The following is a 27,518-nucleotide window of genomic DNA, read 5'->3' on the forward strand; positions in this document are numbered from 1 at the left end:
CCTTTTCCAGTGACGAAGCAACATGCTTTGAATTTCTGGAAGACACAACTTCTTCTGAACCTTGAGGGGATGGGGGAGGACTGAATGTTACAGCAGTGAAAGAAATATCTACTGACATTTTTCACCCTCAAAGAGAAGCTTACTTAGGAAATACAGCCTGACATGTAACTACAGTATCAGATTTCCTTTGCCCCTCGGTGATCCCCAGAGTTAAGGCTGAAGAAGAGGGGTAGCCCCTACTCCCAACTTGTTAAAAGAAGAGGTCAAGCACTCCAGCCTCCCCTTTTCTCCTCCCTCCCCTTTGCTTGCTGCAAAGTTGTCTCATTAATTGCAATTCTCCGCAGGCTACATTATTTGCTTACAAGGGAGGGTGATTCCTCTAAGTTTCCTTGGCGGCCAGACTCCCAACAGGTGCTGTGCGATTGCATACAAGCCCTGGACTTCCTGGATCAGTGCGTTGCATTGACTCTGCCTGGTAACAGGCACCAAAGAAAGGAGTTGCTGAAGAACACACACACCCCAAGTTATTTGGGGAAGACAGAGAAACGAGGGACCTAAACCTTCAAAGCCAGCCTCTGGACTCAGCATGAGATCTGCTAGTTTCCTCTCATCCGAAACAATAGTGAACAGGTGAAATGAAACAGGATGCATACCCGGAACTCTTAAGAAGGAAGGTATGTGTGCAAAAGTACAAAGGGAGTATGAGCTGTGCAGCCCAAAGGGAAAGAGTAGGTCTCCTAACCTTTGGAGAAAGGGGTTCCTCCTGTGCTACAGACATGACTTCAAAGGTAGAGCTTAAAAGTCAGGAGGGCTTTTCAAAGAGGTTGCTGAGTTTCCTGACTTGGTGAAGGGGAAACACACAGCCTTCACCAGTGCTTACGAAGTGCAGCAAGAAGGAGGCAGCAGAGGTGGTGGGAAGCTGCCTGTTCCTACCCCCCCCCCCCATTCCTTTGATAAGGGCGATGCAAGTGATACATAGGGGAGCATGATGGCTGGGGGGCACAGTTGGCGTAAAATGTGGCTAGTTGTAATGGAGGTGGTGCACAGGGAGGAATGTATAGAAGCGATTTCCAACTAACTACCAAGAACTCTGGGGCTGTAACTTCTGCTTATATCTGGCCATCTTACATGAGGTTTTTATGGATCAATAGTCACAATGTTTCCCCTCATTCCTCCACTTTGGCTTTGCACATTTAAGAGGAGGAAAGTATTCTTGGGAGAAAGAGTAAGTTTTCTTCCATTGTGCCCCTTTTAAAGGTGGAGGACATCTTTAAAAGAGGTGGGGTGTCAGGGTATCCCTGGAAAAGCATGAGTGGAATGGGGCAGGAAGCAGGCTTATAAGCAAAACATTTGCTGATTCCATGGGGTGTTCCTGTCCTTCTAGGGGAAACTGGGGCTGTGACCTCTAACATCTAACTCTCCCTTGGTTTTGAAAAACCTTCGAATTCACAGCCATAATAAAGGGAAAGCTAAGAACAAACAAACTAGATCATAATCTTACTTGTACCTGACTTGCTGCAGTTGGAGAAGAACTCAGCAAAAATTACTGTTTCTCAGGATAATCACAACCTTGGAAAATAACATGTAACATTTGGCTCTACAGATGCTGAATTTTACTTCCCATCAGCTCTAGCCAGCATGAGAATTGTATTCTAGCAATATCTGGGATACCACAGTTGGTCCATCCCTCTTGTAAAGTACTATTTCTTGCATTCCCCTGAAGAATAAACCATAATGAAAAAAAAAAATCCTATTGAACCATTTTCTCTTCCTGAACACTGTAGGAACTGTAACCAGAAGAACAGATGCTTTTTCAAGCAAAAGTATTTGCAGCTGTGCAAGGCTATCCTTCTACAAACTAGTGATTCCTGCTTGCTGAGATTTTTTTCCTCTACTCCTATAAAAAATGAAGAAATGTAACATCTCCCCCAACCATTAGACTGGGATTATATAATAATGGGAGAGAGCATCCAACTAGCTTTCTTAAAACTGTCTTAACATCCAAATGACAAGAGAATTAACAGCTGGTTGAAGAAGACATTTTTATCTATTTGTTACATGAGAATCCAGATGTTACAACTGTGAAATCTGATTGGATAAGAGGAGCCCATCCCATATTGTTGATAGGCTAAAAGAAGGAAAGATTGTGGAATGTGGATTAACCTGTCAAGGCAAATGTATTGCAAATTCGCATAATCTGGAATTAGAAGACTGTTTTGCTGACTGACCGGAAAGTGGAACTTTCATGTCTATTAGCCCTTCACAGATTTGTTCCAGGTGGCTTTCATTGGCTGAAAACTCTGAGAATCTCTGAGTTTTGCATGACTCAAGAAAGCAAGTTTGTTTTAGCTAAGAACTTAACATTGTTTATTCACTTCAGAAAAGAAAACAGAATAGATTCAGATATATTTCTCAATTGTTTATTCACTGAATAATATAACAAATATCCCAGCAGTTAATGAGTGTAGATTATTTTATTTGTTGATTGGCTGCAGGTAATTTCTGGATCTTACTTAGCCCAGAAGAAGATGCCTTTTCATAATCAACATTTGGGCCCAAAAGAGAATAGTTTTTTAAAAAGTGCTTTTTGATGTGTTTGTATTCATGAGCAGCTATTTACTGCAAGTGTGGTAAAGTCCTCTGAAATGAGAAAACAAAGACTTACCTATTAGGAAAAATGTTTGGGCTTTATGGAGACATATGAAGATTCTTTTACATATGCACAAACACAGACTGTTGTCAGATACCAAGTGGGGGGAACAGAATAGAAGATTTGGTTAAAAAAAGAAGAGTAATGTTCTCATGATGTTCCTTCATGTATGTCCAGGCAAAGCAAGATAATATTCTGATGGTCCCTGACCTGTTTTACAATCCCACTGTGAAAGCCTAGTGAATTTCTGCTCTCGGATGCTTTCCCATGGCCCTCTAGATCCTTTTTCCTATCCCCAAATTCTACATTTTCTTATTCTCATCTTGCTAGTTTCAGTCTAGGCCTCTGCCCTAGTTGTTGAGCTCTTTTTTTCTTTCTTTCCTTTTTTTGCTTCTGCTTATCCAGAATCCAAGCATTCTTCTCTTCTTTCTACACCTGGCTCAACCAGCTCTTCCAATGTTGTCATTTTAGGTGAAACCTTCAGAGCGTAGCTGTGTAGAAAGAGATCAGTAACTTGACTGGAGATTTGCATAGTCAGTTCCAGGCTTCAAATGAATTATTCCATTATATTTATCAATGGGAAGGAAGAGTAATTGCAAACAGAAGGGATAACAGACAGAACTCGGTGAGTTTCACAGGAATTTTTAGCTAAATTGTACACCTAAATTAAAACCTAAGAAGATATTGCAGTTTTGTGTTCCCCTTCTCCTAAATTGACTTGTCTTTATCACAATATTTATTTTACATTTTAGGGCACTTGTCTCCACCATATTAGGCAGTGATTGCCAGGAACACACCCTGATACTTTTATAGATCAGTATATCCTTTAGGTTAGGATTAGAATAAGGGTTTTAGGTTGTTAATTCTCTCTATCCCAGTCATGGAACTGAGATTTGGGATTAAAGGAGTATACTCTGTTTGATCCTGATGGGGAAAAATAGGGCCTATCCTCTAGATCAAGATAGCAGTCTAAGGTGGCCAGTGGTCTGAACAGAGAGGCTAGTCAAACATTAGGTTATTCAGACCAAAAGAAAGAGTTGTGTAGGACTCTCCTAGCTGCTGTAAGTGTCTGGAATGAGCATTTACCCCAGTTAGGGTGGTACATTTATAATTAATCATAGTCCTTTTCAGCTGCTTTGCTTCATTTATAAAATTTTGTGGGGTGGGTCAGAGAGGTGCAAACAATGTCCTCTGCCATCTGTAACCTATATTTTCCCATTTTATTCCTTTCTCTTTCCACCAAATGAAGCCTGTTAATATAGAAACAGCTGCATAGTTTGCTAATGCTGTTTGACTGGTTGCCTTGCTGCAAGTAGCTGACCAGCCTTGCCTGTATTCTTCTTTTCTTGTGGTCAGTTGGCCATCTAACATCCTTTGAATCAAGGTGGAAGATTAAAGGATAGAGCAATAATATATGATAAAGCAAGGATCATTGTTACTAAGTTAAAGCAATACTAACAGGCACTTGGGGAAGGTGTTTCCCTCTTGGGAATTTAGGAAAATATTGGGAGCAAGGGGTTATGGTAAAGGAAACGTTCACATTCATGTTCTAAGATTGTAAGGCTGGACAAGGAAGAATTCCTCCTCTACAGCATTGCAAATGCCGGCAGGCAGAAAGAAAGGACAGTGACTCACTCCAGTGATAGGGGTATCCTGCACACAATTTAGAATTGCACATTCTGTTCTCAAAGGCCATGGCTGGTTCGCAGATCCGCTGCTTGGAGAGTGAAGAGCCCTACATTAAAGTAACCGAATCAAACCCTGAATTTTATTACTGTGAAGGTCAGCGGTTGGCCCTCGAAGCTCTACTTGGCAAAGGTGAGGAAGCCTTCAATGAATGCCTTTCCCATGAAAAGCTCCGCCCCTTTCTGTCAGACAGCGAATTGCAGGAATTAAAGGTGGCAGCAACTGCAGAAGAATTACAGGCTCCCCCTTCAGGCGGAACAGGAACTTACAGCTTTGGAACGAAGGGATCTAGTCTCAGCTACTGGCCTCGACGTTCAGAGGATCCACCTCCAAATCTGGAGCTAGGGTGGCCAGACAGTGGGGTTTGGAAAGGGATTACTCGAGCGGAAGTCTATACCCACCCACCAGGAGAAGGAGCGCCACATATCAAGGAAATGGTACGCAGATGTATCCAACAAGCCCACAAGGTATGAAGGAAAGGTAGCATTGGGCATTTTCCTCCTGGATATGAAAAAAAAGTGAGAAAATATGTGGAGGGTTTTAAGAAAGCTATTCCACAGAAAATGGCATATTCCCAAAAGTAAGACGTTTCCCATTATTAACGCCACACAAAAATCTTTATCATCTTGTCTCCCCTTCCAAAAATGCAATGCATTGTCAATTTCTATATGCATTGTAAGTCAGCATATCAGTAAAATAATAGTTTAGAGCAGGGTTTCTCAACCTTGGCAACCTTAAGCTGTTTGGACTTCAACTCCCAGAATTCCCCCCCCCCCCAGAATGCTGGCTGGGGAATTCTGGGAGTTAAAGTCCACACAGCTTAAGGTGCCAAGGTTGAGAAACACTGGTTTAGAGGCAGAAAATATGTCTTTGTTTGAAGATAGTGCCGTTCTAGTACAGGCATACCTCGTTTTATTGTGCTTCACTTTATTGTGCTTTTTACAAATTGAAGGTTTGTGGCAACCCTGCATCAAACAAGCCTATCCGCGCCATTTTTTCAACAGCAAAAGGCTCAGATGATGATTAGCATTTTTTAGCAATAAAGTATTTTTTAATTAAGGTATGTACATTTTTTTTTAGACATAATGCTATTGCACACTGAATAGACTATGGTATAGTGTAAACATAACGTTTATATGCACTGGGAAACCAAAAAAATTGTGTGACTTTACTGTGATACTCACTTTATTGTGGTGGTTGGGAACCAAACCCCCAATATCTCCAAGGTATGCCTGGATAACAGACATCAAGCAGAAGAGTATCCTATCATATAAGGATGATAGGGGAGTTTTTTTATAACATCACGTATGCCAACTTCAACTTTGAAAAGTATAAATATTAGAATGTTTTAATGGACTAGCCTCTTAACTAAGGGTGCCTTTTTGATTCATTAAAACTATATTTTACAGATTAATCTGGCTAGTAAAAGGTTCTATAATATACCTACTTCATTTCTATCTGCACTTGCCCATAAAACGTATAGAATCTTCCCCACTTTCCCTATCCAGGAAAGTCAATTAGAAAAAGACTCTTCTCTTGGGTTGAAACCAAAGCAAAAAAACCCAAAAGCATCTGAGCCCACACGATGGATATAAATCAAGTAACGTGCGTGTGCCATGGGTGTTGGGAAGGGGGGTCAAAAAGGTCAAGGTGTTTGAAGCCGCTGTGTTGACTTTTTTTAAACCGCCCCTGTGAATACCCTGATGTGCACATTCCTCATTCATATAATTCTGCAAGCTGGATTTGACTCACTTTGCTGTTGTTTTAGGTAGATTTTGTTTTGAAAGCAAGATTCCAAACCTTCGGCTGGTCTCATGAGCAAATGGTTTCTTTTCTAGGTGATTGCTATAGTCATGGATGTTTTCACAGACCCCGATATTCTGTTAGATCTGTACGATGCGGCAATCAGGCGGCGGGTACCGGTCTACCTTGTGCTCAGCCAGCAGCATCTTCTCTCCTTCCTCTCCATGGCCGAGAAAACTTGCCTTAACGTCCGTCACACGGAGGTGAATAGGGGAATCCTTCAGTTTCTAAACAGTACCCACCCCTAGAGAGCAGCATCTCAGCATGAGCTAAATTCACTTAATTATCACATGGTTTGCTTTAAAATGCCCCCTCCCCCAATAGACATACATTAATGTTGGCATTTGCCAAACATAGGAGCAAGATTTTGTCAATGGAGTCTTTGGAATTAGCTTTACTGAGCAAGTAGGTTGAAACACTGAGTGGCCTCTGGGGGTACAAATGCAATTTTCATCATCCTCATCCTCATCCTCATCCTCATCATCATAGTTGTAACTCCCTTTAATTTTAAATGCAAAGCACATCTTTTCACGTAGGATTTGCCAAGCTTGTTAATTGTGTGGTTTTTTTAATGTTGGTTAGATAATATATCAAGCAGTGCTTAAGAATATCCAAGAGTATTGGGGAAGACTCGGGTTCCAAATCCTGACTTGGCTATAAAATGTACTAAGTAATCTTTGGGAAATCTACCTTGCCAAGTTTTAGTGCTAATAAAAGGATGAAGGGCCTGCATAGCACCAAGACTGTTGAGTCCACCCACCCAGTGAGATCTAGAATGAAGGGCTTACTAAGGGTCTCATATCAGAGGGAATGACATATTTTGTCTTACAAGTTGTAAACCAGTCAGAATCTTTGGGAACAGAGTGGCATATAAGCCAAAATAAATAAATGTAGTCTTCGGTTCCTTGAAAGAAAGATGGGCATGCAAATAGAATAAAATAAATATGAGTTTATATTTTTATTGTAAATTTGTGTGTGCGCCATTGGGGTGCTTGGCTGTTGTTGTATTTTATTTATTTATTTATTTGTTTGTTTATTAATTACATTTCTCCCCTGCCCATCTCCCCCCAATGGGGGAACTCTGGGTGACTCACACAGAAAATTAAAACCATAAATATATATAAATACATAAAACATCCATTTAAAAACATTACTAAAAAAGGGAACCCTAATTGGCTGGGAACCTGACTCGCAGGTTCCCAGACAATAGAAAATATAGTAGAACATTTTTTTAAAGGTACAATTTTTTTCAGGCAAAATTATCCAAGGTTAATGAGCTAAAATGCCCTCCTTTTGATTACGTATACCAGTATTTTTATGGTGACATTGAAGTAATCTGAGATCCATTGAAATGTGGCTTAGGATATTAAAATGTCCCCAAAATCTTTCATTGTGCCCCTTGTCCAATGTTTTGATACTGAATCAATCAGCAAGTTTTTCTTCTAGAGGAGCTTTCCAAAAATGCTGTCTTCTAGATGAGCTGACTAACATTTGGTCAATGAAGCTTCTTCTAGATCAGTGATTCTAGATCATTGGTTAGAATTCTCATCAATGGCCATGCTGGCTGTGGAATTCTGGGGGTCCCCATACCTGGAAACTGACATGGTTGGCAAACACTGTTCTAGATAAATGGGAGCAACTAGTTACCCATGTGCATTATTATAAACTGCAACCAAGTGGCCTCTTCGCAGACATAGTGCAAGGATAAAAAATATATAACAGGCCTTTCTGTTATCTTTTCCATGTTTAGAACCTGCGAGTCAGAACTCTCTGTGGCTGCACATTCCAAAGCAGATGCCGGAAACAGATCACAGGAACCCTGAAGGAGAAATTTCTCCTGGTTGATGGAGAAGTTGCAATCACTGGCAGCTATAGGTAAGAGCTCTTCCTTGTTTTTCTGTGCATTAAATGAGGGTGTTGTGGAGCCTGGATCCAGAAGGTGGCAAAGTCAGGAATAGTTTGACATCTAGGGATGTCAGCTTTTGATCAGGACTAGTCTTATGCCCTTAAGAGTATTTGAAATCAGCAAGTGAAGCTTTTCTCCACATGAATCTGATCACTCATTAAGCTCTGAGTAATATTCTGCTCTCATGGGAATGTATGTGACTCTCAATTAACAGGCAGCTTAATTTGGTAACTTTCCAAAGTTTCTCAAAGTCCAAACTAAGTTTACTGTTTCAAAGCAAGGGCAAGTTGAAGGGGATTAACTCACAGGACAGTAAAAATGCAAATGAAGATCTTTTCAGCTCCAAACAGAGGCTGGTTGTAGAGAATGATTAGGAATGATATATGATAGAGAAATGATCATGCAAAAGGAGCTATGGTTTTCAGCTGCTCTCATGGGGTGTGGATGCTGGGTGGTTACATTTTCCAAAGGAGGATTCCTGGGACGGTTGGCCCATGCAGATAACTCTGGGATCTCCTTGGATCAAATTGCTTCCAGGCTTGGTTGAGCATCAGACGATTTTAGGATTTGGATGGCTATGATGAGGATGGTTATGGCCATGAAACTGAAGGGGAAATCGATGCTCTTCATGGAATGGGAGGATAAATTAAAAGCAGTTGATTACATATGGAAAGCAACACAAGACATTTGGGGCAGAACACATATTATTGGCCAAAGACATAGCTACCCTCCCTCTTCAGTTTCCATCTTTTCTCCTCAGTCTTCAGCTTATTCTCTTCGTCCTAACTCCCAAAATCAGCCCAGTGAAGGGACTGTTCGTATGGCACTGTGTTTGGGGATAGAGAATGCCAGAATGGTGCACCAAGGTTTTTTAGAGACTCTGACTCTCTTTACTGATGGGAGCTGATGGGAGCTGGAATCCAGCCACATCTGAAGGTACAAGTTCACCAGCCTTTCTTTAAAGTGTTGGCTCAAACAAAAGGGCACCATTTCCCATGCTCAGTAGAACCTTAGTTTTTTACACATATATAATTGGATTTGCTCACATCCCTCTTGTATTGGTATTCTTAGATATCTTTCTGTATGTTATTTCTTCCCACTATGAATTTCAGATGATAAGCTCTTTGGAGTCAGGGAGCTGACTTTACACTGAGAGCACCATAGACGTCTATCTTGGTACAACAGAGTGTCCATTAATGGGCCAGGAAACATGTAAGGAACCAGACCAGCCACATGGCTGTGTTAATGTGCTGTCCCCCAGTCCTGGCGTCATCAGAAAAGTCTGCCAGCATAAATTCCACTAGCCAATGACTGAGCCCTGTTCTGCTTCAGAAATGGGATGAGCAAGTACTACTGTCCTTACCTTTTCAATGCAAGACAAGTTCAGAAAGCATCAGTTAGATATTAATGGGCAGCTGCTTCTGCAGAAGCCAGGTGTCCAGTCTCTCCTGCAACCCAAGCCAAAAACCCATTCAAGGCAATGCCCAGTGACTAGAGAGGAGAAAGTGTCCCCACAGCAGCCACAATTGGCCAATAGGAGTTGAGTAGATCCTAGCTCCAACTGTGTTAGCAACTGTGATGGAATGGAATTATGAAGGCCAAGCTCAGGGAGATAAACATTTTCTTAGCTCACCAGAACCGCGTGGGAGGAACAAGAGGATGAGACTGGCACCTCCCTGAGGAATTCACACTGTTGTGGCTGGAGGACTTTGGGAACTGGGGTTTTAGTCTGGGAAGATTCTTGCTAGAGGTTGTAGCTAATAAACATAGCTGGACTGAATTGGCATTGTCTCTTGGAGTTCCTTGGGCTAGGCTTGACATCAGTCTTCCCATGTTTATCTCCCTGAGCTTGGCCTTCATAATTCCATTCCATCACAGCAACCACATCATTGATGAAATATCCTAAATCGTATCCATAGTAAAAATTAAGAAGAGGAAAAGCATTACTTTAAAACTGGAAGAGCTAAGACAACTTTAAGGTCCCTCAGCTGAGTTCTGGGGAAGAGACCAGGGCAATACCAAGGCATCTTTGTGCCATGGTCAGGGGCTAGTGGGTGACTTCTGAGAGGGTTGTGAAGCTTCAAGACAATGTAATCAAATATTAGTTATGGAGGAAAATAAGTGGACACTGTAAATGCTAAACAGCCTCAGAATGCTTGAATGAAGGTTTCAAACAGAAGTTCTTCACCCCTGTAGGGAGTAACAGCCACTAGCACTGAACATTCAAAAGAGATTAAAGAAGGTACAGAAAAAAGGGAACCCCTTCTCATCAATGTAACTCATGAAAATTCAGATCTGACATAACATGATTATCATGGGTCCACTAATGGCCATTTCCCCCCTAGTGACTTAAAGCATCTTCATCATATCACCCAGCCGTTATTGAAGTGATAAAAAGCCTCATTACCATTACAGGCATAACTTGGAGATATTGCGGGTTCGGTTCCAGACCACCGCAATAAAGCGAATATCATAATCAAGCCAGTCACACAATTTTTTTGGTTTCCAGGGGCATATAAAAGTTATGTTTACACTATACTATTAAGTGTGCAATAGCATTATGTCTAAACAATGTACATACCTTCATTAAAGAATACTTTATTGCTAAAAAATGCTAATCATCGTCCAATAGACTTGCTTGACACAGGGTTGCCCCAAACCTTCAATTTGGAAAAAAAAAAAAAAAAATACCTGCGAAGTTCAGTAGTGAAGTGCAATAAAACGAGGTATGCCTGTACAGTGGTACCTCTACTTACGAACGCCCCTACTTATGAATTTTTTGAGATTCGATCAGCTCCGGCCCCAAAAATGTACCTCTACTTACGAACTCACCTCGACTTACGAACCGGATCTGTGACCATTTTCCACCCGTTCCACGTGGTCTGCCGCCATTTCCCGCCCATTCCACGTGGTCCACAGCCATTTTTCCGCCCATGCCACGTGGCCCGCAGCCGTTTTTCCGCCCTGCCGCGTGGTCCGCACCCATTTTTCCGCCCGTACCACGTGGTCCGCGGCCATTTTTCCGCCCGTTCCACGTGGTCAGCGGCCATTTTTCCGCCCCTGATGCGTGGTCCGCGGACGCCAGAACGGATTAACGGTAATTACATTGAACCTTATGGGAAAATTTACTTCGACTTGCAACCAACTCGACTTGCGATCAGAGTCATGGAACGGATTAAGTTCGTAAGTAGAGGTACCACTGTATTTTGACACAGCAGTTGAATGACGGTATAGATCAGTGTTTTTCAACCTTGGCAGCTTTAAGATGTATAGACACAACTCCCAGAATTAAAGTTACCAAGGTTGAAAAACATTGGTATAAATGCTTCCTAGTGGAAAAATGACTTGTAATAAATAACAGTTTATTCAAAAATTGGCAAGTTCCCCCATCTTCCAGAGTTCCAACATTCTTTCTCTAAAGAACCAGCCAGAAGGCTCAGAGTCTACCCAAGAGGGTGGTTTGATTTGATGTTACATTTTTCCTCTCCCACGGAGCCTGTCCTGTCCTGGGGCCTCCGCAGTCCTGAAGTAGGTATGAAATGTTGTGTGTGCACACACACATACCCACAGGAGTGATTGTCTGTCATTCTGCTTCCATGCTGTAAGCTCTTCTACTGATATGCCTGTTCTCCATAACTACTCACAGTTAAGTCTGCCAAGTTGAGTGACAGATATTTTGTCACTTTCCAAAAAGGCAGAATCTCTGTGCCTTTAATGAGATGCGTAATGGGCAAGAGATACAGGAAACAATGCTTTTGACAGCATGGTATTGAGAAAGGCTGCCTCCCTTCCATTTCAGCCTGCCTTGCACACATTAGGTGCCTCTGGGTATGCCAAGAAAAAGGTGGGGGGTGAGAACCCATAGGTGAGCTTTAACTCTGCTCTTTTAATGGTACGCCTCCCTCATTAGGGATTCATGCAAGTCCTGGAGGAACAAAGTTTAACTTTGGTTTTGATGCAACTGGTGAGGTCTTTCCTGGCTCACTTTTCAGCTGTCAGCAGCAGAAACCAAGATCAGATGGCTGATGAGTGAATATGGGTAGCAGAATTGGAGAGACCTCTGTACTAAATGGATTGTGATCTATTGATATCCATTATGAGATTCAAGTAACCCTGTAGTCAGAGTGCACACATTTCTTCAGTTTCAGGAAGTACTGCTTCACTTCCCAGTTTTCTTTCCATCTTATTCTTCTTGAGATCACAAATACTACTGTCTCCAAGAATTCAGAAATTATCTGAATTCTGTTCACTCTCCTTTTCATCCTCCTCCGACCATAAGATTTCATTCAGTCTTTTGCATATGAAAATGCTAGTATACTTTGTATTGCTCCTTCCTTATATGATATCACTTAATTGGACATCACTCCTCTATGACATCACCAGGGTGGTCTTATAGCTGGATCTCCAAATAGCTTTTGGCACTAATTGTGATGTCATTGCTTAAGCAATCATCAGATTCTATGAGGCTCTTGCCAGATAGTCATTCTATCCTTTGAGTGGGTTAGAGTAGCAAGGCTGAAGATTGACTATGTAATACATATACAGCAGTGAGAGGAGCGCAGAGCCAAGAGTTGGGATCCAGTTTTGTAGCTTTATATAAGAAGTCAACCTCAAGAAAGTCCAGTTGACATTAACTGTCTGGAAGTTCCTGTAGATCAGCCAGAAATTTACTTCTGTATCTTCTGGGTCTTATACATCACTACTGGAGGCTAGCCAGTTGTAAAGACTGAAGTGGAAACTTATCTGAATTTCTGGAACCAGGGAGGCCAAAATTCTAGTTTTCTTCTAAGGAAAAAACAAAACAAAACCCAAAAACAAACTCTTTGGAAAGTGCAGATCAAGACGTTTTGGTTTACTTCTAAAGCTAAATATCTTCTGTTGGTTTGATGCTATTATATACTGGGAAATAGCATCAGATCTTCTATATATAAGGAACTGAGTTTCACGATATTAGGGAAACCAAGCTGAGAAGACACGAGTTACCATTGTCTCCTGTTAAGAGCCTATGAAGAAAAGTTGTAAAAAAAAACCCCTAAGATTATCGATCGAGCATTTTTCCTTTGGACATTTTGGTTGAGAGCTGGAAATGATCCATTTCTGAAGTCTCTGAAGCCACAACCCTTAGAAAGCTGGTGAGGACACCAACATTACAAAAATAAATCAGCTGGAAATAGCTGTACCACTCTTTTATCAAGAGTCCAGACTGAGGAAGCACCATCTCCTCTGACTTGTGATGAAGCGTCCTTTGCGATTTAGCCTGGTATACCTTTTGGTTTCCTTGTTGCCTTCCACCTTCTCCAAGGATTGCTACTTCTGTGAAATCACTTCCTCAACGATGTGTCCTGGCCTCAGAATGAACTGTGCCGAAGACGAAGACTGCTTTGTGGGTGAAGGGGTTGCCTTGGGTGTTTCAGATATCCAGAACAAGGGGTGTACCCGCTCCATCAACTGTGGCAAAGAGCAGCCCATCTCCTATATGGGGGTCACCTACAGCTTGGTCACCAACTGCTGTAAGGGGAACTTGTGCAACGCGACTCAGTCTCTGAGAGCCCCCTCCCTTTTCTTGCAGTTTGCCCTCATCAGCCTCCTGCTGGGGTTCTTCTGATTTAAAAAGCTTCAAGCAATAAAATAATTGGGATATTTTTGGAACATTAAATCCTTGGGTCTGTGATGTGAAAAATGGCTGCATCCTGGCACTGGGTGAAGGATAATTGCATTTATGTCCTGGCTTTCTCACAGTTATACTTTTAGGTTGCAAGGCTATGATCCCAGAGGGTAACTTGACCTCTAACCAGTGGATAATCCACTGTACAATGGGTTCAGTGTTGGTACTATTGTCTATATGTATGTGTATTGAAATATTATATATATCAGTGTTTCTCAACCTTGGCAACTTGAAGATGTGTGGACTTCAACTCCCAGAACTGGCTGGGGAATTCTGGGAGTTGAAGTCCACACATCTTCAAGTTGCCAAGGTTGAGAAATGCTGATATATAGTTATAGGCCTTCAGCACTGGAGCACTTCTTGATGGACCGTCCAACATTGCCACATTTATGCTTGTCAATAGGTTTGCTGTACTGATGCAAATGGCACATTCTGGACACTAAAAGAAAACCCAGGAGTTCTCTGGCTAACCATACAATTCATCCAGAATATGTAGATCCCATGTTTATAGCTAGGTCCTCTGAGTCCATTAAGACATCACATTTTGTTCCCTGTGGTAGCTACGGCAGATTGTTGTGTGGAACAGTGCCACTCTGCTGTCTCCCGAGTTCAGGCACAATTTCTCCTCGTTGCTTTTTGATGGCAGTGAATCATACACACCAGCTTGCGATAATCCCAGTGCTCTGCTTCCTCCAATTTGGGCCATGAATCTCTCTCGTGGTCACTCAACTTGTGCATTTACCCCTCTCCAGATTCAGATTCCCGGTCTGAACTTTTTCACATGGAGTCCGACTTTGGCGAGGTTCTGATTAAGTTGGTAAAAGGAAAACGTTTCATCTTGGAAATGTCAGGTTGGGAATTTGGATGAGAGGGAGTTGTGCATAATTCGAATTATACATTCACCCATGGATAGACCCATATCATAGCAGACATATGGTTCTATAGGTGGTCTCACAGAGTTACGCCATAGACGTCAACAAGCTCCCCCCAAATTACTTCACCCAACCTCTTTGATGGCACAAATCAGCCAACTTTGGTCTGAAAGGTGGTGAATCTCCTTCTGATCTGGGATTTCTGCAGCTGAGCCAATTAACTTTCAGTTCAGGTCCTGCTCCAGAAGATACATTGCAAAGCATTGCAGAATTTCTTCTGGAGCTACAGAATGGTCAGTTTCTCACTGCTGGGGACGTGCATTTCATCCCTTTTCCTGGCACCCTGCTGCCATTCTCCCTGTCTTGAGCAGAGGTGGCTCTACCACATGCCCCATTCATTGGCATTTTGATTTCCTTTTTCAACGCTGATGAAATAGATGTGGCAAAGTTAAGAACAAGGATGGGGAAGGGGACAAAGGGCTGTTGCTGTTTCATGAGCCCTTCCCTTGGCCAGGCAGAGAGAGCATTGTATAAGATGGTGGCAACACCACCAGGGAGGACCTTTGCAGGGAGCACAAGACAGCTTTAAAGTGATATGTGTGTGGAAATATCTGAGTTCTCCTAACAAGATCTAATCAGGAAGTCAAAGCCGTACTCTTTCTAGAAGGAACTTTGTTCTGAAATACAAAATTCAACTCAAGTAGATGAGCAGGCAATTAGCCATGCCTTTACTTGGAATTCTGTGTATGTGATTGTTGCTTCCTCAGAAGTAAACCTTATTTTATATTTGCATATCGGGCTCGATTACTATTTCCGGTTAGTGTTTAAAACGGGAATTTCTCACTACATCTTTGCTCTGTGGTGTAGGGCTTTGTGGTGGTAAAGTTCTTCCCAGAAAGATTTAGGTTTTCACAATGTTAATAAAATATTACGGTGGTTTTTAAACTGTAAGCAAGAGATGCCAAAGGCTTTTTATGTCTTGTTAGAGCTGGCTAGAGGGAGAACATTATGGCAAGAGGGCTTAGACATGGATATACAGGAAAGCTATCCGAAAACTGGCAAGACAGGATTGCTATCTGTCAATTAATCCTGAGAAATTTCCTTTAAAAGAACACTTCCTCTAACAAAATGTATCTGTGTCAAAAGAAATTCTCAATGAACAGAAATGAAGCTTTCAGAATAGGTTATGTTTAGCCTGGAGAACGGAAGATTAAACAATAGTAGGGAACACGGCTGTTTTCAAGTATCTGAAGGACCACCCTAGAAAATGAAACAAGTAGCCACATTCACATCACACTTACCAGGTCAAAGACCCTCAGGGGTATCTGCAAAGAGGGTCAAAAAAGTCAAGATGGTGCCACAACCATGGGATCAAAAAGGATGGGGCTTTGATTATGTGGTTGTGGCTGTCTTGACTTTTTTTAACCCTCTTTGAAGAAACTCCTGGGTGTCATCCAAACCTAGTAGCCTATGTGTTTCTGTGTTAAGACTGAGAGCAACCCTCCCTCTAAAACATGCAAGATTAGTTGCTGAGTGACTCATCTATAGTTTCCCATGTAATCTAAATGTAGAAGAAATTAGCCCTGTCTGAGAGCCTCTAGCAGAGGCAGAAGGCTAAAGTGACCCCATAAAATGAAGATTTTCCAGTTGTAGTAGCTCTGATTTTGTTTTTAGTTTATTTTAGGGTAAAACAGGCCCTCCACTCTTCTACCCCCAGTGCCTCTTTCTGAGTCTGGCCAGTATATGTGTGTGAATTTGTTCATCTGGCACTGGATCACTGGGTCAGTCAGGTACCTAGGAGTAATGCCAATGTGCATTTTCTGTCCCTCTAAAAATCAGGATTAAGAACGTAAGAATGCAAGCAGTGCCTTACTGGATTGGACCCCCTGGCCTATCTAGTCCAGCAATCTGTTCTTTCAGTGGCCAACCAGCTGCACAAGGAAGGCCTAGTCTCCCAGCAGATGACCTTCAGAGGCAGTCCCACCGCCATCAAGGCAGTCATTGATCCCCAACGATTAAGGCCATTGGTTGTAAGCAACAAATAGAGATCAGGCAGTAGATTTTGGCTGAACATGGGGAGAAACTCTTTTAATGGTGAGAGTTGGTTGACAGCGGCACTGGCTGCTTTATGAGGTAGTAGGTGCTCCTCTGCCGGAAGAACTTAGTAAGTTTTATGGTTTGGCCATCGGTTAATATAGCTACAGAAGCATCTTGCCTTGTGGACTTTGTCTTGTGCAGAGGATGGGACTAGATGGTCTTTAAGTCTAAAACTCATCTATGAACTGAATCTGGCTGAACACTCGCCCTCCTATGCAGTAGTCCCAGCTACTTTCTGGTAATACTTCAAAACAAACAGAAGACCCAGCTTGGGAAATGCATCAGTAAATGTTGTATACTAAACTTGGTTAACTAGGCCAGTTAAAGATTTAGAGTTGCGTTTGCACCATGTGCTAAATTTGGTTGCTGTCATCTTGGGTTAAATATTTTCATCATTTAGCCCGTTGAATGAAGCCAGCCTGCCTGGATAGTTCGTAGTTCAGTTTGTGGTTACAGTGCAAATGAAGAAATGGATGAATGCGTCCTTTTTCTGAGTAACCTAATGGACGCATTCACACAATACATTTAAGCTTAAGTAGAGAAACTTGATTGTAAACAGATTAACTGTAATATGATAGATATATATCCAGGATGTTTGCTTGAACTATCCCTCTTGGAGAATGCAAGACAAGCTTTGCCGGATCCTGTTTCCCACAGTGGCAAATCAGATGCTTTGTGAACATTTCCCAGCATGGCAGTACAGTAGCCCTTTCAGACTGTTGTCTCCAAGCAACTGGAGTTGAAAGGTTTATTTATTTATAGTTTATTTATTAAAAGTATTTTTATACTGTTGCTTATTGCAAAGAATCCTGAAGTGGTTTATAAATCTGTCAAATTTTAGATTTAAAAATCAAAATTAAAAGTACTCCATCAAAAAACACTAAGGAAAGTTAATGGCTGGAGAAAGCCAACTTTAAAAAGTGAGTTTTAAAAAGATACCTAAAACACATTAGTGTTGGGTCTGGTGTATTGCAGAGGGAAGGCCATGCCAAAGGACAGGTGTACTGCCTCAGGCCATTGAGGCTTCATTTAGCTGCCCTTAATTTGTAATATTGTATTTAGAAGCCATCTGGGGCAGGAATATGCTCACTTCAGCTGGTCGGATTATGTTCTGTTTTACTGGGATTCAGTGAGTAGCCGACCAGAGCCAGATGCAAAGGGCTGAGTGTATTTTGAACCTAGGAATTTGTTTTCAGTACTAAAACTGAGGTGAGCTCACAGCCCTTTCAGGCAAAAATCCATAAACCACATGATCTTAATCAAAAGTAGTAGGGCATTACTACAAATGATGGCATATATCTCACAAATGAACTAAGTCTTGTGTGCAGAAAATTTGTCTTGTCTTGAGTCTACTGCTTAGTCATTCCACTGAGTGTTCTAATGTGACAAGAGAGAGAGAGAAAAAAATCTGCTTATGAGGTACCATGCATAATTTGATAAATTTCCTGTCATGCCCTCTTAATCATATTTTTTTTTCGTACATGCTTTTTCCATCTCTATATTTATCTATTCTCTCTTTGGACAGCAGTGATTTTGACAGAGCAAAACCAATCTAGAGTACATTGGCTAAGGAGACAAGAGGGAGACCCTATTCAGTTGGTCCATCCTAGGTGACTAATGACTCCAGATGGGCTTCAGAGGGAGTTTGGGTTTATTTCCTCTAGATCTGGTGGGCAATTTGACTAAGGCCTTGGTCTTTGCCCAAAATAGGCATGTGACAAGGGCCTTGGATTAGATTACTCCTACGAGTCCTCTTCCCATTCATTGATCATATGTGGCTCCTTGCCTTTCTGAGGAACTTTAGGTGATGGAACAACAGAAGAGATGCTGTTGGAGAAACATGAAGAGCGAATCCAACCAAGCATGCATAAGAGCCCAAACTCAACCCTGATGAGGCTGAGTGGCTGTGGGTACATGGCTCTTCTGGTGCCAGTGATTTTCCATCATTGGTTCTGAATGGGATGGCATTCCCCCTTCAGAGCTGGTGTGCACTTTGCAGTCCTCCTGAATTCACAGCCCCTGCTCCATGAACGCGTAGCAGCTGTAGTCAAGAGGGCCTTTGCACAGATTCATCTGGTGCGCCAACTGGGCCCCTTCCTGGACTGGGAATCTCTCTTCACAGCCCTTCATGCTTTGGTCACTTCACACATGGACTTTTGCAATGTGCTCTACATAGGGCTACACTTGAAGGTTTCCTGGAAGCTGCGGCTGGTCTAAAATGCAGCAATCTCAACAGTTATGAGTAACTGCTCTGTTACTCATAAGTCTGTTACACCTCTGTTATGTGAGCTATACTGATTACCAATGAGTGCGATGAAAGGTGCTAGTTATCACCTATAAAGCCTTTCATTGTATAGGGAATGGCTATTAAGGGACTACCCATCTCCCATCATGTCTGTCTGTCCTGTAAGGTCTGACTGTAATGAAATGTGGGAAAGTAAAGGGGATGGGGGGAGAGAAGTACTTTCATTGCAAGACTCTCTCAATGTAGCTTTACAATAAAGTAGAATTAGCTCATCTGGTTGTGATTCCTACCTGGTTTACCCCATGAGGCCAACATCAATCGTGCAAGTCTGAAAGTACAATCCTCCCCGCACCCTGCTGTCTCCTTTACAGCCTGAGAAACTAGGGACGGTCCCTTCTGAGACTCTTGCCCCTCCCATTATCCAGCTGTGGGCTATGCTCTCTCTTATCTGACTGTTCCCTTGGCAGCATCTCTTGGCCCAATCTCCCAAGGTCTTTCCCACATACCATTCCACTGACTGAGCAGCCACACTTTGTGCCCCTTCTTCTAAGCAACAAGACCAAGAAAGGGTGTTTTTTCTGTCTTGAAGCCTGTTCCCCCTGTTATGTTTAGCTCCAGGATATGAGTCTGCTTGGTGTTTCAGGTATTGCATTGTTTGTTTGTACGCCACCTAGAGTCTGTGCTGAGCTTATAAATCTAAATAATAAACAAATAGATAACCCAACAGCTCCAGTCAGAGGCAAGGAATTTGGGGAATTATCATCCAAAACATCCGGAAGACCCCCAGGTAGTTACTTCCAGATTAAAATATTTAGTAATAGGAAGGTACTGTTTAAAAATCCTCCTCCTTCAACGCCCATCAGCCCCCACTAATCATGCTGGCTAGGGATGGTAGAAGTTGTCATCCATGTGGAGGGTACCTGTCAGAGAGGAGAGGTAAAAGGCAAGGCATATAGAGATAAACAAAAAGGCTTCAATCGACAGTACGATCAAAGCTCTGCCAATTTTTTATGTGCATCACAGATAAAAAGGAGGTGGGACTTTGATTGCACCCTCATGGCTGCCATCATGACTTCTTTGACCATCCCTGCAGACACCCATCTTCCAGAATGACCTCCACGTGCAAGGCAATGACTGAATAGCGTTCATGATAGATAAAGTGAAGCTATTCTTGTAGTTCCAAGAGAAGGTTCAGAAAATTAAGTGGCTAGGATCCGTGGTCAACATTCCCTTTTTTCCCAACAGCTTCACATGGACTGATGCTCGCTTGAACCGCCACCTGGTCACTCGCCTTACAGGAGAAGTGACTGAGGCATTTGACCAGGAATTCCGCACTTTGTACGCTGCTTCCTGCCCCCTGCCCACCTTGGAGATGCCCCCTCGCCCCCAGCTTGCTTCTATGGCACAGCTACCAAGTGCCAATGGGCCGGATGTGGCCCCGTACATCAGTGTCCTGGATGGGGTGCAGCTGTCCAATCGAATTGCGGAACGGCGTTCGGTGGCCCCTCAACCTGTGGCCAAGAGCCGAGCGGGCGAGTGGGAGCTGGTGTTAGCTTCGCCGGTCACTGCTGAAGATCCCAAGCCGCCTGCCTCCCCACCCAAAGTCTCTCTCCGAAACCGACTCGCAGCATGGCGGGGCGTGGACCATGCTGGAGGGGGCCAACAGGGATTCCCCGACGGGCCCAGTGCTCTCAGTGATATCTTCAGGAACGTCCAACGAAGCCGACTCTCCGTTGCCAAGACGACCGGGGCCCGCCCTAGTAAGTCATTATGGGACCTCAGCTGTTTGAGCCAGCTGTCCGGGTCCAGTGCAACTGGCTGGGGACGAAATGGGATAGACTCTGCTGAGGAAGCTAAAGTAAGTATTGCTGATTTTTTTTCCAAGCCTACGAATATGTCCTCTGAATCCTCTAGGCTGCAAAGAAGGCAACTGCATTCAATCTAGCATGCTCTCTGAACCAAGCCTGTAGTTAGTTTAAGCCAGTGTTTCTCAAATGTGGTCACTTTAAGACATGTGGACTTCAACTCCCAGAATTCCCCAGCCAGCATGCTGGCTGGGGAATTCTGGGAGTTGATGTCCACCCTTCTTAAAACAGCCAAGGTTGAGAAACACTGATCTATGCAATAAGCTCAAATTGTCAGCCCCACTAGGTAGACCAGATCAGGAAATGAACTCCACCAAAAGGCTAAAACTGCTTTTATTGGCTATAATATCAGAATCTTGCAAGTCGAATTCTGCTGGACTTCCTCTTCCTTCTTATATTTCAGTCAATTAGGGAGGTGTCTTCCTGATTCACTTCTGAATGTTATCTCATAATTCTAGTCTTAAAAAATGCTTCAGCCCCTTTTGCCTAAATATCTATTCTTGTATATTTCCATCAAGGTCATCTTCCTCACTCACTACCCAAACGCAGAATGGGGGAAAATCCACCAAGAATGGCCTCTGCAAAGTTGATATGTGAAATATGGGGTTATCTTGCCTACAAATAAATATCCTGCCTACCTGGCACAAGGGATAGACTCAGTTTTAAACAGACTGAAGACAGTAGGGCCATTTACTCAAGAGAACCAAGATCCTTTTAACCATTTGTCTCATTCCTTGGTACCAGGAGAAATCTGGATACGTTCTGTGTTTCCTTTTTCCTCGGGGACTTTAGATTTCCAAACTAGTCTTGACAGTGGGGGACTCCTAACAGCAAGAGGGTGCCAGGCATATAAGCAGCTACTAATTGTTCCTCTAGATCCATGTTTGCTGTGTAACGCTAATATCAGAGCAAAGGACCATCTTTCAAAACAGATTAGGGGCGGTCAGTTCCCCTGCACAGCCCCTCAACCCCACTCACCTTTTCTTTCACCAGCTCTGCTCTAAGACCCAAAATATGGAGATGGGAGGAAAAAATAACAAGGGGAATGCTTTGATAGGAGTTAAGACACATCTTGCCCCCGCAACCCCTACCCGCGCTCTTCAAATTACTTGGCAAATGTGGTTGTCGTGAAGTTGTCATATTGTTCATAAAGTGGGTGCATGAATCAGTTTCCAGAGAGAAATGCAGTTTATGCCTCCCCCCCAGCTTCTTTCCATAAATCACATTTGGTTTTCAGTGTATTCCCCTTTCCTTTGCAGCTTAAACTTTCAACTCCCCAGGGAATCCAAATATCTCTTGTAATTTAGGTTTCCATAGGAACCAAAAATTTCAGTATTGTCTTATCCTGGTTTGTTCAGAAGGTCAAATGGAAGACCCTGAAAAGAGCAGTAATTATATTTTCTGGTTTTGCTTTCCCCATGAATTCTGGATGCTTATAGAAGAAAAAGCTTTGCTGTTTGTAAATTCCATCTGTGGTCAGCCACAACATTCAGTACTTCTTGAGACATTCTAGTTGCTGCAAAAACCAGATTTGGGGACTGTGTTGTCAGGGGTTCTGACTATTGTGAGAACCAACTGGCACTCCTCACTTCCCTCCCAAACCTTCCGTACATACAAGGACAAATATTTCCCCATTTTAATTACATTAATTAAAGGTACCTAATATGATTGGGGAATTTTAAATAGTATTATTACCTTAAAACACACAGAAAGAAGACAGTAGAGATATTGATTTCTCAGTGGCTGTGTTTGCACCATATGCTAAGCCATGATCTCCTTAACCATCATTTACTAAATTGGCTGGATGTAGACAGTAACTCAGCCAACCACGTTTTAGCCAAGTATGTTGGGTGAACCCAGTCAACACGAGGTATTTTCATGCAGCTAGACCACCCCTGCCAGCTACCTTTCCCACAAAACTACCTATCTAGTTCCCCCACACACACACTTATGCTCCCACGTCCTAATCAAGCTAAATTCATTATTTAAAACTGGCAAGTGATTAGGTATTTTCTGATTTTAGAAACACAGAATTCTGGCATCTTTCCTGTAAACACAGGGCTCAGATGAGGATAAATATTTAGCATCAATGGATCATGTTCATGTATTCAGAATCATATACCTATATATTATGTTGTCGTAACTGAATATTATCCCTCTATAGCAGGGGTAGTGCTCAAGCAATGAATAGTTTATTTAGGCCAGGGTTCTTCATAGTTGTTCCACAAGGACTTCATGGGGAGAGGAGAGGAGAGGAGAGGAGAGGAGAGGAGAGGAGAGGAGAGGAAAGGAAAGGAAAGGAAAGGAAAGGAAAGGAAAGGAAAGGAAAGGAAAGGAAAGGAAAGGAAAGGAAAGGAAAGGAAAGGAAAGGAAAGGAAAGGAAAGGAAAGGAAAGGAAAGGAAAGGAAAGGGGAGGGAGGGACGGAGGGAGGCTGAGTGCAGCCAATTTTGTATCACTAGAGCTTTGCCTCTTGATTGGGATTTGGGATTTTTTTAATAGGTTCTACAGCCTGAAAAAAGTTTGAAATGCTCTGATCTAGGCTACCTGGGGAGACAAAATTGGAGAAAGAGCTTTTCCAACAGTGTTTTAGACAGACAGTGCAAAGAGCTGACCGATATAGAGTAAAGTTGTATTCATGATAAAGGTTAGCCCACGCTACACTTTAGTTCCATGGGTCATCACTAACATTGTCTTCTTTGTCCTTTTCTTTCTGTCCTGGTCGCCCTCATTTGAGGGGCAGTGCAGTTGCCTCATGGGAAGATGTGGGGGGTGTTAAATGTAGAAAACAGGGTTGGTTTATTATGTACCAGCTTTCCTTGAGCTAGGCAACATCCAGAAATGGGGATTTAATTGCCCATAATTCCTCAGCCACCATGGCCACGGAGAGAATTCTGGGAATTGAAGACCACATATTTGAAGGGTTGGGAGGGGGAGATTGTCCTATACAAATCCCACTAGCTGGGCTCATAGATTGTCTTACAATAATATGGCGTTTTTGTTCCGCCTGAGGGTGTCGTGTGAACCAAGCCGTTACCACTGACTGTGACAAACGGTGGCTTAGCGTACTGTGTGAAGCAGGCCACTGAAAGGGAGGGAAGCTGCACAGGGATTTGTGGAATATGCCCCATAATTACTGAGCATATGGAAGCAGTGCATAGATGTTGCGCCCTCGTAAACTACCGCAATGTGAACCCAATGATGGATTCCAAACTTAGTGCCTGTGTTAGGGTGACCAACTGCCCCAGCAATCCCTCTGAGCGCTCAATTCTGAGAAGTGCCTGCCAAAAAAGAGAGAGATCTGAACGGCCTTTCCTTCCTCCAGCCCCCACCTTGAGCCAATAATTATCAGCAGCATAGCACCTTTGGTCAATATTGATCAAGGCTACACCCAGGCCAAACCAGGAAAACCACAAAATGACAAGACTTAGAGTTGCCACCTTCCCCTGTTCTGTATCTCGAAGGTTGTATGGTAGGCAGCATTCAACAGGTGTGGCTTTCCTATCCCTTCCTGCCACAAATGCAGCAGTGATGAGCCAAGACGGGAAAGACAGATCCTCTGTTCCCGCAGGCTGATCCAGAAGCCCACCCTGTAACCCCACCAGATCTGTAAAAGCAAGTTGCTAAGATAAATATACTTTGCACATGCTCAGGAGACCTTCTCTCAGCTATTACCCACATGGCTGACAACTATGCCCAGGACGTACCCAGAGTCAGTGGGCTACTGAGAATTTATTAGAATAATCTATTATAAATAATCTATTAGAATAATAATTAGAGAACCGTTAGAATCTAATGGTTGATCATTATGTTTTTAGCACTGACAGTTATGGGGAAGAACACAGAAGCACCCTTGCTATTTGTCACTGGTAAGGTTTCTCTTGACAATAATGAGAACTTGAATGTTTGCCTAAATTTGGGCTGGGTTCACCTCACCCACTAAACTACAATATGTCTGGTTCATTTGCTCTGTGAATGCAGCCAGTTAATTTATGATTTAGTGTGCTATGCAGACCCAGGCAACTATGTCACTTCAGCATGATTTAGTCAATCGTGGGGTAGTATGTTACAAAAACCCAAAGAAAAACCTATAGACATACACCCAAACATTTCAGTTTTAAGTCTGATAATATTGGGGGGGGGGGTTTCCATTTTTTCACAGAAGTGGGGCTATCAAGATACGCCAGCAAAGGAGCTGATGAAACACCGAGGGTCTGGCCACATCCCAGAGGAACCAAGAATGCCTTTTTACGTGGCCCATGGGCGCATGGCTCCGTCCCCTAGTTATATACCCCTAGGAAGATTACAAGGACAGCTGTACCATAAACCTCCCAATATAGGTCTACCCAGGACTTGGGGACCTCTGGCAAGACCCCAGTATGGACATCAGCCACGATTTTGAAGTACCTTTGAAGTTCTAAGGCAGTGGGGGGAAAAAAGAGATACTGGAGGTTAACACAGAAGCAGCGGGAAGCTTTAGAGATAGATATGATTACTCTAACTGTGAGGAAGAATGAAGGTTGATTACAACCTGGAACTCTTAACACATTCTGCTATAAACTGGTAGACTTTTTTTTTTTTAATCTAATGACCTTTCCCATGGTACCTTTGCAGAATTAGGCCCTGAACTGTTACCTGTTTATACAGTGACAAATGTTTGTGAATCCAATATAAGTTTAATCAACACAGCTGAACATTTTTTTTAACGCAGTGGGATGAATTAGAAACGAGCAAGCATCTCAGAAGCATAGAGATGAGCTGTTCAACCGTTTCTGGATGAAGCTGCCGAAACACCAAGAATCAATATTAAGCCTCTGGCCACCATCCCCCAACATGTGCTGATAAAAATGGAAGTCACTCATACATACCTCTGGAATTAAAAAGGGGAAGATGCGCACTCTTCATTAGGTTATATTTTAAACTCCCCTCTCCTATCAAAGTATGGTATTGAATCAAAGGCAGACAGAAAGTAGAATGAAATTTAAGAGATCTCGGTCATTATATTGAACCTCATTGGTTTCTAAGGGAAAGCATTTAGAAAGGAGGAGTGACAGAGTAACTGTTGATAAACCTCTGAACACAAATGGAGAGAAAAGAGAAAAAAGTATTGATCCAGGGAAACCAATAAATAGTAGGAGAAAGACGTGTCTTCTATAAAAATTTCAAGGAAGATGGAGGAGAAAGCAAGACCATCCGGTCCTCTTGCAATCCATTCTAAAACCCATCATTGAACACTATATTACAAAGTAAATATAGTGAGCAAAGCAGGAGTGTTCCCAGAGTACGGCAGCCACAACAGGGCAACTGAACCTCCACCATTTTTATAAGCATCACACATAGGCAGAGCTTTGATCGCACCATTGGGACCACCATCTTGACTTTTTGACCATACCCTGCAGACCCCCTGGAGCAAAGCTTTCAGGTTCTCTGGAACTGTTTGGCCCTCCAAATCCTAATCCTACAACATCTCACTTAGATTAGTTCCATCAGACTATAATTTTCCAGCTTCTTCTCGGAGTGTTTGCCAGGGAGACTTAATTGTACCATAGCCCTACCTCTTCCTGGAGTGGCATTATCTTCCATTTGTAAACCCCAGCTGATTTGGTCATCTTAAACTCTTTCTCCCCCCTCCCCCCCGCCCCACAAACAAAGAAAAGAAAAGAAATGTTACGGAAAGACAACAGGATAGCTGCAAAGGTAGCTCTAAGAGGCATCAGACGGAGATACCCGAGTACATTTAGCTTTGAGAAAAGATGACTGGGACAGAGAAGGGCTATGATGATGTCTGAAGAAGTTCACAATCTGTTCTCTGCCTCTTCAAAGTGTGGGATGTGGAAAAATGGCCTTCAGTTACAAGAAGGCAAATTCCAGTTTAATTGTCAGGAAAACACCCTAACAGGAAGTGCAGTCCAGCAGTAAACCCATCCCCAAGGGAGGTGGGGAGCTCTGTTTTGCTGGATGTGTTCAAGGAGAACCTAGATTACACCTTAATAGGGATACTTCAATCTGGATTTTTCCCCTGAGCAAAGGACTGGGCTTGGTTGTCTTTAATGGATTCTCTGTAATCCTAAATCAAAATACAGATCTAATGACAAGATTCGGCTTATTTTTGACCTCATCCCTGCTTTGCACAACACTGGAACACATGAACTCAAAAGTTTGTTCATTATTTTGCAACATTTGAATGGTCCTAATGCAAGGTTTATCCTAGTTAAGATATTTTAGATGTTTTTCTTTATGGATCAATAAGACTTCCTTTACTTTGAAATTGGATTCAAATGTGTATGAAAACAGGTTCATACACATTTGAATCCAGCTAAAAAGAAAAGGAGAGGGGGGGAAACCTAGATAATTAAATTGGAAGTTTGATAAAAAAAAAAAACTATGATATTTTGTAAACTGTTCAGAAAGCTCCAGTGTTCCTGATTGACTAGGGTCTTAAAGCAACTGGAAGATGTGCAATAGAGCAGTGTTTGTCAACCTTGGCAACTTTAAGATGTCTGGACTTCAACTCCCAGAATTCCCCAGCTGGGAATTCTGGGAGTTGAAGTCCAGACATCTTAAAGTCGCCAAGGTTGACAAACACCGCAATAGAGATTGCTAGTGCAAAGAACACAACATGTGATTGCATCACACAGCAATTTTTCAGCGTGATCAAAGGAAATGGATTTATGTTTACTAAGAGCCCATCCTAGGAGCTGTCATCCTTGCAGAGGAAGTCCAGCAAAGCG

The 27,518-nt window shown here is 42.6% G+C and overlaps 2 protein-coding genes across 2 annotated transcripts; both read left to right on the forward strand.

Moving 5' to 3' along the window:
• Window positions 1-407: 407 nt before the first annotated feature.
• Window positions 408-27,242, forward strand: SACK1E (scaffolding CK1 anchoring protein E). Its single transcript, XM_025165833.2, has 6 exons — window positions 408-674; window positions 1,785-4,803; window positions 6,175-6,342; window positions 7,890-8,014; window positions 20,170-20,782; window positions 24,950-27,242. Exons 2-6 carry the CDS (start codon window positions 4,345-4,347, stop codon window positions 25,187-25,189), a joined length of 1,605 nt encoding a protein of 534 aa, XP_025021601.1. The 5' UTR covers window positions 408-674; window positions 1,785-4,344; the 3' UTR covers window positions 25,190-27,242.
• Window positions 13,279-13,650, forward strand: LOC103057656 (sperm acrosome membrane-associated protein 4). The gene has a single exon (XM_007426846.1). It carries the CDS (start codon window positions 13,279-13,281, stop codon window positions 13,648-13,650), a length of 372 nt encoding a protein of 123 aa, XP_007426908.1.
• Window positions 27,243-27,518: the final 276 nt, after the last annotated feature.

Source organism: Python bivittatus, unplaced genomic scaffold (genome assembly GCF_059951505.1).
Source record: "Python bivittatus isolate LINGU-HERP-01145 unplaced genomic scaffold, Pbiv_v1 ctg000440_np1212, whole genome shotgun sequence".
NCBI classification, from domain to species: domain Eukaryota; kingdom Metazoa; phylum Chordata; class Lepidosauria; order Squamata; family Pythonidae; genus Python; species Python bivittatus.

What these genes read in the sequence shown, in the direction of transcription:
- SACK1E (XM_025165833.2), top strand. Translation starts at nt 4,345, where the DNA reads ATGGCTGGTTCGCAGATCCGCTGCTTGGAGAGTGAAGAGCCCTACATT. An exon ending in TTAACGTCCGTCACACGGAG is followed by an intron (nt 6,343 to 7,889) that starts GTGAATAGGGGA and finishes TTCCATGTTTAG; the next exon opens with AACCTGCGAGTCAGAACTCT. An exon ending in ACTCTGCTGAGGAAGCTAAA is followed by an intron (nt 20,783 to 24,949) that starts GTAAGTATTGCT and finishes ATTTTTTCACAG; the next exon opens with AAGTGGGGCTATCAAGATAC.
- LOC103057656 (XM_007426846.1), top strand. Translation starts at nt 13,279, where the DNA reads ATGAAGCGTCCTTTGCGATTTAGCCTGGTATACCTTTTGGTTTCCTTG.